At 49.4% G+C, this 15,233-nt stretch overlaps 1 protein-coding gene across 1 annotated transcript in view; it reads right to left on the bottom strand.

Moving 5' to 3' along the window:
- The window catches only part of CACNA2D3 (calcium voltage-gated channel auxiliary subunit alpha2delta 3), an 860,086-nt gene extending 850,286 nt beyond the window's left edge, over window positions 1–9,800 (bottom strand). The window contains exons 1-2 of the mRNA XM_078442942.2: window positions 9,562–9,800; window positions 8,811–8,892 (exon numbers count right to left, since the gene is read on the bottom strand). Coding sequence (XP_078299068.1) covers window positions 8,811–8,892; window positions 9,562–9,683 — 204 coding nt within the window. The 5' untranslated portion in view covers window positions 9,684–9,800. The remainder of the gene's footprint in view (window positions 1–8,810; window positions 8,893–9,561) is intronic.
- Between the last annotated feature and the right edge of the window lie 5,433 nt (window positions 9,801–15,233).

Here is a 15,233-nt window from a genome sequence, read left to right as displayed (position 1 = left end):
TCACCGCGTGGCCACCTGAGCTACAAGCCCCACCTGGGAGAGGCAGTAAGGTGGGCCGCCTCCAGGAGAACTAAGGACCACATCAGATGCCTTACATGATCTGCTTTCATACAAAGAACGCTTGGCTCGTGAACACTCAGAAGAAAAAAAAAGTCCATCTCCTTCCTATCCAGCCCCCATCAACCATCTGTTTACCTAAGCTGGTTATGACCTTGGTGGATTTCAAGAAGCTGCTGGTGCTGTCAGACTCTGATGTTCTGTAACATTTCTGGGCACGAATGGTGCTTGGGCACTTTTCTGAACTACCTGGCCCAAGGGGAACTACCACAGCTTCTGCATGTTCACCTTCATGCCCGACTTCTTACTGATTTTCACTGCTGGTTACAAGGGCTGCGTGCATAAACAATTTTCTAAAGTTACGCGTCTACAATAGCACCCCCCCACCATGACTTCCAAGTGTTGGTGCCTATGTCTGTACAAACCGGGGTGGCCCGCGTCACTCCTTCAACATCTTCAAGGAGACCAGCAGAGGACTGCAGAGGCTCACAGGCCAAACACAACAACAGGATGCGCCAAGCAAGCTCTGAAACATAGGCAGGCAGGGCCAGTGGGAAGGGCCAAGGGACACAGAATGCCTTTCAGTGCCTCCTGCGACTTGGTGACAGATGGCAGTCCCCATGCATCACTGCACCTCCCTGTCCCGACAGGAGGAAAGACCCCCCTGCCCAGTGAGGTGCCCTGTCCCCTGCTGGTCTCCAGGGCCACCACCTAGGAAGCTGTTGGGAGAAGTCTAGCAGGTGGGAGGAAATACCTGGAATGCTCTCTGAGAGGGCATTCGGATCAATGAGTGTCCATGGCTGGCTCCTGGATGTGCCCCCCGCCCCGCCCCAGCGAGGGGATCACTGGGCGCCTGGGCTCTCCTATGGCTTTAGCCGCACCCTGAACACTGGGGCACAGGCAGCCACTCCTCAGCCTGACCCACTGCCCCCACAGCAGGGTGAGCCAGGAAGAAGGTAACAGGGAGACCCTGAGGCAGTTCTTCAAGCCCGATGTGTGAGGGGTTCCACTCATGACCCTCAGGGAGAAGAGAGCTGACCTCAAGGAGAGGAGGGCATGTCTGGGGGGGAAGCTGCCTCCACATAGTCTCCTCCCGCCTCCTCCTGCTGGGGTCCACAAGCTCCTCCCCGTCAGGTGGGAGGTGGGATCACCTGCCAACACGCTGGCACCCAGCACTCACCCACCCATTTGTGCACTTGCTCATTTAGTCACACATATCTGTGAGCCAGGCCCCACGGATGCTCAGGGAAGGTTACCTGAAGACCCTCTATTCATATCATGCAACCAATCATGACCTCAACCAATCCCTGCCAGGAGGCTTTCACATACCAGGCACCATGCTAAGTGTTTTTTGCACTTTATTCCATTTAATCCTCACTACAGCCTACAACGTAGAAGGTGCTGGTCTCCTTTCACGTTTGAGGCTACAGGTTCAGAAATGTTAAACTACGAGGCAACCCAGCTAGGAAATGGCAGATTTGGGACTCCAATCCCAGTCCCTCTGACTCTACACCTGTCTTCTCTGCTGTTATCGAGGCTTTCAGTTCCTGAAGTAACTTCTCAGCTGTTACCTCATTTAATCCTCCCAGACACCCAGGAGGTGGAGAAGCACAGGGATTAGCCACAGTTGTTTCAAACAAGAACTGAGGTTGAAAAAGGTCACACAGGGTCAAAGGGAAACTCCAGCACAGCGGCCAGGTAAGCACACGCCATCACCTTGGAAAGGCTGCTTAACTTCAGTAAACCTCAAGCTCCAGATCTGTAAAATGGGGTGAATGGTAGTCCCTGACTCATTTGGTCGCTGGGAGAACTTAGGGATGGCGGATGGCACGTGTGAAGTACTTATCACAATACCTGGAATGCGGTACTTGCAGAGTGGATGCTACCTGTCTTTACTAGGAGATTAAGCAATTTGCCCAAATCCACTCAGGAAACGCCTACAGAAAAGATAAAAAGACAAATGCCGGGGCTCCGAGGCCAGTGACCTTTCCTTTACCAACACTGCATCTCCAAAGGAGTGTGTCTCTGAAAATGCTCCATGCTCTCCACCTATTATGAGGATGAACAAAGACGGGCAAAGGACACCTTCTAGCCTGTGGCGGGAGCGAACGTTCAAGTAGGCTGAGAGGACGAACTACCCAGCAGGGAAAAGAAAAAGCCGAAATGAGGATGGCCTGCCCCGTAGAGGACTTCACCCAGCACCCAACAGGCCCTGTGCTTTAATGCTCTGCTGTCATCATCTTTAAATTCTTCTTAGTGTTTGAAGGAGGAGCCCCATATTTCCCTTGCACATTGGGCCCTGCAAATTATGTAGCTGGTCCTGGTCTCAGAAGATCCTCAGCTTCCAGGTGCCTACAAGATCTCAGGTGCCAGCTGGACTGGCTCTGTCCCAGCACCCTGGTGGGGTCCCTCAAGCCACACTCTCTGGCAGCCCGAGAGGACAAGAGTGGTCTTCTCCATCAGCAGGCGGCATCTGGCACAATCTGTGATAAGCAGCATCCATTTTCACGGGCATATGCACGCATGCACAAAGCTAATAAGTGTAATGGTAATGACATGTGCGAGCCCTGAATATCAACTGGCTTCACCTACAACGGATAACCAGAGGTCTGCTCTGTGAACCCACAGCCACTTACGGCCCTGCCCAGCTTGCCTGTCCAGATCATTTACATGGATAACAGCTCTTTTAACCTTCAGAGGCTACTGTTCTCCAATATCAGGTGCCAAGATAAACACTCTGAAGTGCACAAAGAAATGGCCATCTATTTCTTGTCAAACGATAATGCTCTCCTTTCCAATATGTCCTTGAAATGCCCATTAATAGTTTGGCCTCTGAGCTGTTTATTTCCATAATCTTGATTTGGGGTAACCAGGAAGGTATGCAACATACAAATTTAATACACATTATACATTTAATGCCTTATTTAAACAGCCTTGGAATGAGCACCTAATGAGTGGTGGATGTCCAAAGCAAATGGACACTGAAATGTTTACCATTTATTGGTAACACACTGGACTCTTCTCATAGTTTGTATCCGTAAAATAACTTTCTTCTGAAAAGCAGACATGCTGGCTACACACACAGAAATCCCCTAAAAAAAATCAGCGATGCAGATGCCTAATCTGTCAAGGCGGGGGGTTGTGGTCCAGACAGAGGGGTCTCTGAGACTGGCTTTACATTTCAGGAACAACCACCTCAGTCCGCTGGTCACTAAATACTCAGGAAAATCACAGGAAATCAAGCAGCCCTCCTCTTCCTCTATATCATTTCCTTCTCTCGAAGGAGATGCTAACTTTTGTTTAATGGACCAAAGAAGGCTGATAAAGACTCCACCAGTGTTTCCAGAAGCCTGACGTGAGGAACTCTGTCTCTTTCCGAATGATACGCAATAGCATGACTGCAATCACTCGAGATAAAACATAGGCCATTATGTCTCTTGTATAAAAGTTGCATTAAAAGGATCTCAGATGCTAATTCACAGGCTGGCATTTACAGCATTTATTTCATCTTTTCTCTGTCTCAGCCACAGCAAACATCCCAGTCAGAGCAGAGCGTCCCAGGGAGCACAGAATCTGTTCAGAGCCTCTGTCTAGAAGATGCCATGGGTCTCCACCGAGGAGGACCATTTCAATTAGCACTGTGACTGCGAAACACGGAGGACCCCTGACCGACATGAACACGGACAAAGAAGAAGTCCATTTGTTGCCATCTATGATGGTAAATCTGGATGAATGGCAGACAGGACACAAAAGATCTTGGTGAGAACATACGCTTCTTTAAGTAAGCCCAACGCACCAAGTCATGTATTGATCAACCTAAGTGTGAGCGGTACCACCAACTGAGGATCAATCAAAGACTGAAAAGGGCTCAAATCTCAAACTTGCACTCCTGGGACCATGTGCTCCAGGCTGCAGGACAGCCAAACACCTGGTGGGCCCGCAGGTGCTTGGGGTAATGATTCCACATCTCTTTTACTTTTGTTCGTCCTCACACATGGCTAGGTCTTCACCACAAAATGGACACACCAACTGTGCTTGCACGTGCCCCACAGATTCCATAATTATTAGGTGATTTGGTACTTGCGTGCTTGCCTAAAAGCACCCTGGTATTAGAATAAGATAAAACATAAAATGAAATAAAGAGCCAGCATGAGATCACCATAGTAATTGATCAAAATTATAACCACACTGAAATAAAAATCTGAGTTTGCCTCCGACAAGAAAATAATGCCTATATTTTCGTTTCCCTTCATTTTGACCAGCATCTGCAAATCCAGCCACAGGGGCTGCAGCGGCTCCTAATGAAAGAAAAGGCAAAGCAGAAATCTATCTGGCAGCAAAGAAATTTTGAGAGAAAGTAAAAGAAGAAAAAAGACATGAACAAAAGAAGTTCAGACAAAAATTTAGCAAAGCCATACAAAAAGAAGTTTCTCTGGTGGGCAAAGGACAGTGTGTGAGTTCACAAATGCAGTTAGATACATGCGTGGGTAAGATATCACTGACTTGCAACTGGTTCACCCTGTTCCACTAATGTTCTGGTGACTGGGATAATGAAACCAGTAAAGTGTCCTGAAAGACTGAAATCTGTCATTTCTGAGATTTCAAGGCTTTTAAAAATAATCTGCCAGAGAAAAGTCCAGTAGCTGAAGTGGCGTTGGGAATTAAATCACTGGCGGTGGAGGCTGAATGCATTCATCTTGCAGAATGACAAACAACTGTGTTTTCTCAACAAAAATGTTCAGCAAAGTAGCACCCCCCCCCCCACCTAAAAAGCAATCTGTACACGCGTCAGGCTTCCTACCCGATTCCTGACAAGTGAATCCTCCTTTTCAATTATTTAAAAGTCCATCGATCTCCACACTGATGAAAAGTCATAATTATCAAAATGGGTGAAAGAACCAACCTTTCACTTTGCGGACTCCGTCTTGCGCAAAGAGACATCACGTTTATGTATTAAAGCCGTCCTCTCAATAAATAGTTGATGACGCAAAAGCCTTGCCACGCATTCCAAGAAGTGCGTGTTTGGTAAGCGCTGCATGAGGCATCCAAGGTAAATGTCAATTATTTTCCTCGCATTAAAGACAGAGACATACCGTACCTGTATTTCCGCTGTGTACTTATCATCACGATTCTAGAAAGTGTAATTGGAACCCTTCATTCCCATAAACATAGCATTGTCTGAATGCGGTACTAAATAGAATGAAAAACCCAGCCTCGACCACATTCTTCCTAAGGAGGATGAAATGAGAATCACACCACTTTAAAACCTTGTATTGTGGATGTTCGGAGCGTGGAGCCCACGAGTTTAACAGCCTAGGTTACCAGACCCACCGGAATGCTGCGCACTGAATCCCCAAATAGAGAGGTAAAAAAACTATACCTCTCCAAAAGAACCCAAACAATGTGCATTCTTTGAGGAAAATGAAGCAAGATAGAGGCAGCTGAATACCGGCATGAATACGTCAAATAGGAAAGTTAATTAAAAGTTGAAGTGAATCGAAACGTCTACAGTACCTGCCAGCTTAGGACAGCAGGATACGGACCCGCAGCAGCATGACACGACTTCCCTTGCAGGGGTCCATGGTTCTGTAACAACTGTAAAACCCCTCAAGCTTAACTCTGGGCCCAACATACAAGTCTCATGTTCTTCCATTCGGTACTGAAAACACGCGACTTTGCTAAAACGCAATGAGTGCATCTTATAAACTCAAAAATATCCTCTTCTTAAAAAACTAATAGGCTGCTATTCCTGTGCTCAACAAAGACAAAAAGCAGGGGGGAAGAAAAAGAGGAAAATTCTGGCAGAGAATACCTACCATATTATCATAAGCTAAAGTAGCAAAAGCCGTGGTATTAAACATAGAAACAACTGAGGACATACTCTCTTTCTTGAAGCCGTGACAATGAAGTACATTGTTAAATACTTGTATTTATGCTGATGAAGTCAGTGATAATACTACCAGCTCAAATTATATTATCTAATAAAAGCCTTACCAAAATGGCAGTTTTCCCAGTCTCCAAACACCTTAAAATAAGTGGCCAATTGTTATTTAACTTATACTCACAATAGCTGTTTTGTAAAGTTTTTGCCCTAGTGCAAAAATTACTAAGCTCCCATTCTAAAAATGAACACACTCCATTAATTCACAACAAGAAGTGTCAACTAGAGAAACGACACAGAGCATGTAAAATTATACACTGGTATACAGTATACCCACTTAACTGAAAACCAAGTTCAAATGTCCATGCCTTAAAAGTGTAATTATGCAAAAGTGTCCATTATGCAACATGGTATTGTCACCTTTGAAGACCCTTAATACAGTGTTCGCACATTTTTCAGCCAAGTTTTTTTTTTTTTAACTCATTTTGAAAGTATCTTCATTATTAAGGATGAAGTGACGTGATGGGAGGATGCATAGAGTTCTGACTGGAAGAGTGTTTCTTCACGCACATGGGCAGAAACTCGAAAATAAACAAGAGAAAGGCAACTGTCTCCTTGCTTTTCCAAAAGATTTGATGCCTCCCACACTCTGAGCACCTGAGACCTTTCTTATACCTTCCTATACTCTGAACTGTCAAAAATCAATGTTCTCTGCTAATTTAAAAAACACTGTCATATTTGGAGGTAATGGGCCAAGATGACCAAAAGGTACCTACAAAAGTGCCCCCCAAGTTGTCCGGCATGCCTGCCCATCGTTCATGAAAGTGCTTGCCTATCAAGCCAAAGCCATAGGTATCTCAGGACTCCTCAGCAGATGCCTGCATTCCAAATGCAAGAGCAGGTATGCACCCTGGAACCCAATGGCAAGCAACACCCCACCTTCCCCTCGCATCAGATTACAAAAAGCCAGGCAACAGCAAGAAATGACAACAAAGCCATAAACAGCTGGATATAATTACACAATTGTCAAGCTGCAAACATGACAAAAGCAGAGCTAGGCTTGTGAATTCAATATCAGAAAGGATGCTGATGAGAAGGTAAGAGAAGCATTTTGGCTGTTTCCAATTTGCTATTATAGAGTGGCCAATAATATGGCTGATGGGCTTTTGTGCAGCACGTATGTGAGTGCGAGTGCCCGTGCTAACTTCAGAGAGAAGGAAAAAGCGTATCTCATGCGCTTCTACAAAACGTGAGATAAAAGATATGTAAGCACACACACACACACACACACACACACACACACAAAACATTCACAGGCTCTGAAGGGATACTTTCAGAGTTGGTACAACCTCACTACAACATGCAGATGAAAAATGTTTCTTTAAAGTTATACAAAACGTTCTCTTCTTTAAAAGCATAAGGAAAACACACTACCAATGCAACACACGCAGTGCAACAGTCCAAAACTTTCCACATAAAACATCTGACACGCAGGCAAAATGCCAAAGCAGAATACAGACTGGTCCAGGTTAAAAGAATGCTAGCAAAGACGCAATTCCTATAAACGGAGAGGTGGGTCACAGGAATGTAAATGATCATCTTCCATAAAGGCACATCGTAGCCTCAAGTTTTTATCAACTGCCTATAATTCAATGGATTCCTTCCCCAAATAGCGGAGTTGAGCAAACAATTTTTTCACGGTTTCAAAGAATATGACTATTGGCAATTTTTAAGAATAACTTCCCTCATTCCATTGTGGGCTGATGCCTTATTACGATATTCGGATTTCGTGTGACAAACTGTTTCATATAATGTCCCCAAAAACGCTACTCTCTGAAGCGGAATGCCATAAATAAAATACGTACTTGGTTACCAGGCAGCATGCATAACACATATGTTACATTGGCCCAAAAAGCACATTTAAAAATGCTTAAAAGTTAACTTGACAATTTAAGCTGTTTGTACCCATTTTCAGAGAATTATCCCCTAAAGGCCAATTTTTATTTTCTATCTTTGAGAGAATACTTGGATTAATCCTGTTGATTTGTTAACTTGAAATTCTTTTAACCCCTGTAATCTCTCCTTCCCAGCCTATATTTTTCCTTTTGCTTCCTTGGAGAGGAGGGCAAAGGACCATACATTTCACAAGGTAATTTTAAGCATAATACTGCCTGTTTGAATTAAAATTGATGCAGCTTCTGATAAAAGCCTAATAATCAATTCTCCATTCTCATTACTCTCCAGAATTATATGGACGCAGACCAATTTCTTAAGTTTGTGGACTACTCTCATAGGTTATTACCCGGCAGTGCAGCTGAGTGGAAAGATAACCACATTCATTCTCCTTATCTGTAATGATGTAATGCATCCCAGCCGTGGGTCTAGATGATTGGGGAATAATGGGATTGTACAACCGCAGGGATGACAAACAATAGTGCAGCGTCTTTCTCAGACACGCCGAACCCCAGTCTCCAACGCAGGCAAGGTGAAAGACATCGTAAAACAGGCGCTGACGCTGCCCCTTGGATGAAGTTAGCATGTTTTGGCCAGAGAAGCATCTGCCCTCACACTGTAACAGCAATACCGGCACTGGAAGGAGAGCCATGCAAAAACACTCAGTTTCTGAGCCCTAGCCAGGACAGTGCCAGTGAGTATCCCGCTTTTCTTTGTGTTTAGAATCAAGTGTCATCTAAAAATAACCAGTTGGTGGGGAGAAGTCATTGCACACTTCATTGCCAAGAAACGAGGGGATCAGAGACACCTCTGATAACTGATGCTGCTCCTCGGGGTTCACGTTTGTTTGGAAAACTAAATCTGCCTCCATTTTCTGTGCTGGAAAAATCATCGCTTCCTGCCACCACAGAAACCTTACCTTTTGCAGAAGCTGGGAACCAGAGTACTTAGCAGCAATGGATTTTATCTCCCCACCAAAAGCCGAGGCCCAGAGCTTCACCCTACAGGGAGAAAGGGCAAATGTAACACCCGTGTCACAGTCAACACGCACGCACACACGGAGCTGTGGCTGAAGGAGCCGGGCGATAGAACATTGGAGGGGGACGAAAAAAAAAAAAAAAAAAAAGATAGAAAAAGCGCCTGGGTAGAAACTGCCAGCACCAAACTGCAGAGCGCAACGCAGGAGGGGGCCCGAGGGGGGTCACATAGTTCAGAATGCGCAAAGTCTCCCAAGCTCTCTAAAAAGATCACTGGGGGTTATGTGAATAATTGCCCAAGAACTGGACCACGCAAACTGGGATCACCTGGCAAATACTAGTCGGAAGAAACCCACCCATCCCCCCCACCCCAAAAGAAGTGAGATGGCAAGATAGCAAAGAGGGAGTAAATAAACGGCCCGTGGAAGTTGGATTCGGTAAACAGGCTTCAAAGTTGGAGGTGTCACTTGAGGTGAGCCTCTCCAGGTCTCCCTCGCCAACCCGAGCGAGGGGGCAAGAGCATCCCACCCCAGTCTCGCCGCCCCACGCCCGTCCTGAAAGGCAGGTGCGAAAGGCGAGGCCGACGCCGGCGGCAGGTCCTGCCCGGCCGCACCTGCAGGCGCCCAAACTTGGACACGGCGGGTCGCGGGCGGCCGGGTCCCCTCCCCGGGCGGCGCACGACCCGGCACTTACACGGAGAGCGGGATCTGCTGCTCCGAGCGCACCACGGCCCCCAGCGCTGCGTAGAGAAGCGCGGCGGCGAGGAGCGCCGAGGCCCCCCGGGACGCGCGCCGCTGCGAGCCCGGCCCGGCCATGCTGGGCTCCCTCCGACGCGCCGGCGGCGGCGACAGGAGCGGCCGCGGGGAGCTGCGCCGAGCGGGCGGTGGGCGAGCGCGCTGGGCTGCCTGCTCCGCGCCGCCCCGCCTGCCTCTCGCGCGCCGGGCTCACTTGGGGAGCAGAAAAAGGAGCAGGGGGTGGGGGAGGGCGGGGAGGAGGGAGGGAAGGGAGGGGAGAGGCAGGCAGGCGGGGGGAGGAGGGAGAGAGCCGCGCCTCTCGCTCGGCGGCCGCCCGGCCCCGCCTCGGCGGCCCCGGGGAGTCCGGCGGGCCCCGGCGGGAGGGCGGGAGGCGCCGCGCGGGCGGGGACTCGCAAACTCCAGTGTCCTTGGCGGCGGCGGAGCGCGCCCTGCCCCGCCCGGTCACTGCGGCCGCCGAGTTCTTTACAACTCCGCAGTCCGCCGCCGCGGGCGCGACTCTCGGGCTGGCCCCGGGGCCGTCCCCCGACCCCGGCGGCCCGAGCAGCGGTGGGGTGGGGGTCGGGGACGCTCGAGGGCGGCCGGGTCCCGGGCGGCGGGGTCTCGTGCCGCGACGCCTCAGAGGATTCTCCGGGGGGTAGGGGCGGGCGCAGAGGCAAAAGTGAGGAAGGAGCCGGGGCTCGCGGCGGCGGCCGGGGTCGCCCGCGGCGGAGCGGAGTGGGGACGGGACTGGGGGCTCCGCGGGTCCCGGCGAGGGCACTGCTGCGTGGCCGCCCGCGGCTGCTCCCCCGGCCGCGGAGCCTGAGAGGGGAGGGCGCGGAGGGCGGCGCTGGCGCGCGAGCGCGGGCTCCGGCCGCAGCGGGGCCGTCCCCGAGGCTCCCGGAGCCCGGGCCGGGGCTTCCGAGCCGCTGGCGCTCGAGCGCGCTGCAGCGCGGGGTCCGCGCGAATGCGGCGGGCGGCGGGGCCGGACTCTCAGGGCCGGGAGGGGAAGCCACCGCGGCGCTCTGTCCCTCCTGACCGGCGGACCCCCTAGATTTCGGGAAGGCGAGACTCTCCTGAGGCCGGGAGGCCACCCGCTCCCCACGCCGACCCCCACCCCTTGGACCGGAGGTGCTTTCGGGCCGCACGCCGAAGGAGGGGCGAGGCGAAAGGAAGTCGGGGAAGCCCTGGGCGCCCGGAGGAACCCCCCGCCTCCCCCGCGGCCTCTCTGGCCGCTCCCACCGGGACCCAGCTGTCGGAGCCCCCGGCCCGCGCGCGACATCTGGGCTGTGACTGGGAACTTTGGGGGGCCCTCGCGCCGACCGCCAGGGAACACCGACCCGAGGGAGGCTGAGTCATCCTCGACCCGCCGAGCGCACCTCGAGTGGCCCCTGGCGAGCCGCGCGCTCCCGACGCCGCGGGGTCTCAGGTGCGTCCACCGCCCGGGCGCGCCTAGTTTGCGTGCCTCCGCAACCCGGGCCGTGCGCTCCTGCGCGCCGGTCGCCTCCAGCCTCCGCGCCCTCGGGCGGCGGGAGAGCGAGTGAGTGTGGGCTGCGGCTGCCGCCCTGGGGTGCCCTGCGAGGACCCAGGCCGGTGCTCCGGCCCAGCAGCCCCTGGAGAGAGTTACCCCAGCAGATGCTGGGCTTGATCTGAGTTGGCTGCGTGGGGAGGGAAGACCCAGGGCTCCTGTGGGCCGGTCGCGCTCCCACCCGTGGCTTGGCGCCCGGAACAGGCCCCACCTGGGAAACGCCAGGTGCGTCCCGCCCACGGGCAGCGTCTACAAACTCCACGGATGACTAACCGGTTATAATGAATTCTCCGCTTCTGTGCACACCTCCCATCACTGGAAGCGTGCTAGCAGTTCCAAACTGAGCCAAGCGTGGCCTGACCCCGGGGCAAGTGGTCCGGATGGCTTTGCTGCTCAAATGGGGGCCTGGAAGAAAATCATTTCCCTGCCAGACCCCAGAAGCCTTCTTTCTAAATGAATGAGTGAATGCGGGTAGGAGGGAAGCATATTAGCCCTCAACAGTAAAGCACCAGTCCGTTAAGTATATGGTATCTATATGATAATAGCCCTTCACGCATTCCCTCACTGAACTAGTGAACTGTCAAGCATCTGTGTGGTGGGATATGTGCTGGAGATCCAGTAGAGAACAAATGACACCTGCCTCACAGAGTGGATGCCCTAGCGAGGGAGACAGGCTCTCCTCCTTATGCATTTAAATCATAAATGCATAACTATAAACTTTAACAAGAGGTCAACTACAGCGCATATGAAGAAAAAGTACCCATAGCATCTATAGTATTGTTATCCCTATTAACTGATGGGAAAATTGAAGCACAGCAAAATAATACAACTTAGTCATATGTAAGCAACCCCTGGACTGCTGGACTATATTAAGGGCCACTTGGGCACCAAGGTCACAATGACATTTTATAAAGTCCTTATGCTCTGTCACCCTGACCTGGGCAAACTTCACACGCATTCTGGGCAACTAGAGAGCAACCAGGAGAGGAGCCCTCACACAGGGCATCACAGTCCCAGGAGGGTGGCATCTTGACATTTATAACCTTGGACCACTTTATTTATTATAACATGGACCACCTTAAACAGCATGATGCACAATATGTTTAAGATGAATCCCACTAAACATTTCTTACTCTGTCAAAAATAAAAATATTTAAACTATCTGCTACCAATAAATTCAGAGCTCGAAGTGTCACAAAGATTTGGGGTTTGTGTGCCACATCAGAATAAGGAACCAGGAGCACCTTGCAACGCACCATGTGCAGCATTAGGCACTGGGTCCCACCTGCCATTTTCACCCAAAAGCCTGTATTTCAACACCCAGCTCTCAGTTGAAGCACTAAATCCAGCCAAATGAAACTTTTCACTGGCAGATTTGCATACTCTGTCTCCTCGACTGAGGATGCTGTATTTGTCCTATGACAACAAGCTGCTGTAGGGCTTTGAACAGAAATGAAACATGGTGAAAATTTTTAGAAATGTTCACCTGGTCCTGGTCTATGGAATGGACTCCAGAAGAGACCCCAAAGCAGCAGTTCTGGGTAGGGGAAGAAACATTGCCCCTAGGGGCATACTGGACATTTGGGAGTTTTCCATTTGTCACAATGACTTGGAATCCTGTTGGCATTTAGTAGATGGAGGGCAGACAGTCCCACACAAGGAAGAATTGTCCTGTGTCCCACAGGACTTTGAAATGACCCACTGGACATTCAGGTAAGAAAAAAACCTGCTCATCATTATCTGAATCTAGAACCTAAACTCATTTTATATAAAAATACAAAGGAGTTTTTGCGTGGTTTTAACAAGCACCAAATTTTCCAGAAATGTAACTGATGTGTAAATAAAGGGAAGGCTGTCATCAGTCTTGTTTAGAACCTTAGCCAGAGGTGTGTGTGTGTGTGTGTGTGTGTGTGTGTGTGTGTGTATTTGCTTTACCATTTTGGAAAATCATTTCTCCAATGGTAACTGTGCTCACAGGTCCTGAATCACCAACAGAGCACATCTGTACCAGTCAACACTTGAGTGTGGCATTCACAGTTAGTCTGCATATAGGTGCAAGCTTCTAATGACTTTATAACATCTTGCAGTGTAATCATGCATGTTTCACACAGTGAAACATCTCTTGTTTTATTATAAATTACTTTTATTTCTCTTCGATATTATCAGATAAATCATCATATTGATTTTTTTTTAATTCTGACTGAGTAGGTGATATTGTCTCAGAATTTCGTATCAGGATGGTAAAGAGGGTGCTGGATCTAACTGGGTAAAGATCTATTGCTCTAGATCAGAAACAGACACCTGCTGAAAGGCTGTAATGTTGCTGGTAGGGACACAAAATGCTTCACCCTGAAGGTGCAGAATGACAAATGCTTTAGCCTTTGACCTAGCAATTCCTTTTGTAGGAATTTATCTTACAGTTAGTCAGTTGCATCCATATACAGTTCTTCATTACTGTATTATCTCCAAGAGCAGAAGACTAGAAACAACCCAACTGGCTATTAGTACACGATTAGTTAAACATACATCTACACAATGGAGTATTATGCAACTATACTCCTTCAGCCCTTGGCTGAAGATCAGCTTCCAGCTCACCATCACCTCCCCCCCCCCCCGACACACACACACACACACACACACACACACACACTTGCACACACACAACACATCTCTCCATCCCACCACACTGCCTGGCCCAGACCTCTACCATCTCCTCCCTAAACTCCTGTGACTGACCCCTAATAAGACATCCCTTCTCCTCTCGCCCCCCTTCAAATACATTCCTTCTTTCTACAGTAGCCAGAGCCCTCTTTTTAAAAACAAATATCAGACCATAAGCATTTCCCTGCTCAAGATCCTCCAGTGGTTTCTGTTTTAAATTAACATGCAGACTCTTAACCGAGACCCCAAGGCCCTTGACTTCTGTCTCCATAAGCCTCATTTTCCCTCCCTCTCCCCACTGCTTACTGTGCTCCCGCCTATCTCCTTGGAATTCCTGGAAAACGCTGAGCTTGATCCCACATTGAGTCTCTGCATGTGCTATGCCCTCTGCCTGGACCACTCTTCCCCAGATGACCCCAGGGCTGTTTTGTACTGTACTCAGCCTTCGGTTCGAACATCCCCTCTGTGAGGAGAACTTTCCTGACCCTCCAGGTAAAGAGAAACATATACAGGCACACTCGCACACACACCCATATGACTCTGTGCTTTTACCTTTCTCCATTTTTCTTCCTAGCAGTTATCACTAACCCATAGAGTGATTTATTTGTTTACATTGTGCCTGCCCATTGGGTGGGTCATGTCCAACTTTTCATCATTGTGACTGGAATGGCTTCAGCAAGGCCTTTGATATTATGAGGGCTCCATAAACATCAGCTGAATGGCTAGAATGGATGTCAGCTTGAAATTCCTTTCTCCTTGGGTCCCACCTATTTCCTTCTTCCTCAGGCTCTAGCATCCACCTCATCCAAGACACAGAGTCTTTTAATAAGCACTAGATTTGCTACGAAAGAGAGAATCAAGGAAACTGTTTTTCTTAGAATTCCTCAGTCACATCTCTGTGGGAGGATGCTGGTTGGACAAAGAAGAGGGGAGATAAGGAAGATTTCTCAAAAGTTTAAAGACACTGGGAAAACACCATACAGAATGCTGTATTTTAAACAATCACAGGAAAGAAACTTATTTGTTGTCTTCAAAATTCTATTTACCATACAACAGTGACCTAACTTCTAGCCCCACAGTGCTGCTCAGGGTGTGGATGTGTGCAAAGGGGACCACTGGGAGCACAGAGGAGTGCTCTGCTCTTAGGAGCAGTTTGGGTATGTCTAAAATGCAGCCCTTGGGAAAGGTAGTGTCTGTTCACATACTGTCCATTTACTATGCCAAGGTTCCTTCCATGGAGTAGACTGTGAAGGCCACTTCATCTGACTTCAACCAAACTAGATGATCCTTTCAGACATCTCTAAGTCTCCCACTAAAGAAGGAGGGCTCTCGAGTCCACAGCAAAGAAAAAAGCAAAGGATGGGCAGGGGGGGGACTTTGCATCAAGATGTGGGAACCCCCCCCCCCAATTTAAGAGCCATTCCCAACTCTGAGAAGGGAAGGAC

Source organism: Panthera onca, chromosome A2, assembly GCF_046562875.1.
Source record: "Panthera onca isolate mPanOnc1 chromosome A2, mPanOnc1 haplotype 2, whole genome shotgun sequence".
Taxonomy (NCBI): Eukaryota; Metazoa; Chordata; class Mammalia; order Carnivora; family Felidae; genus Panthera; species Panthera onca.
Note: the sequence above shows the minus strand (reverse complement) of the source record. Positions and strands in the feature narration are given on the sequence as shown.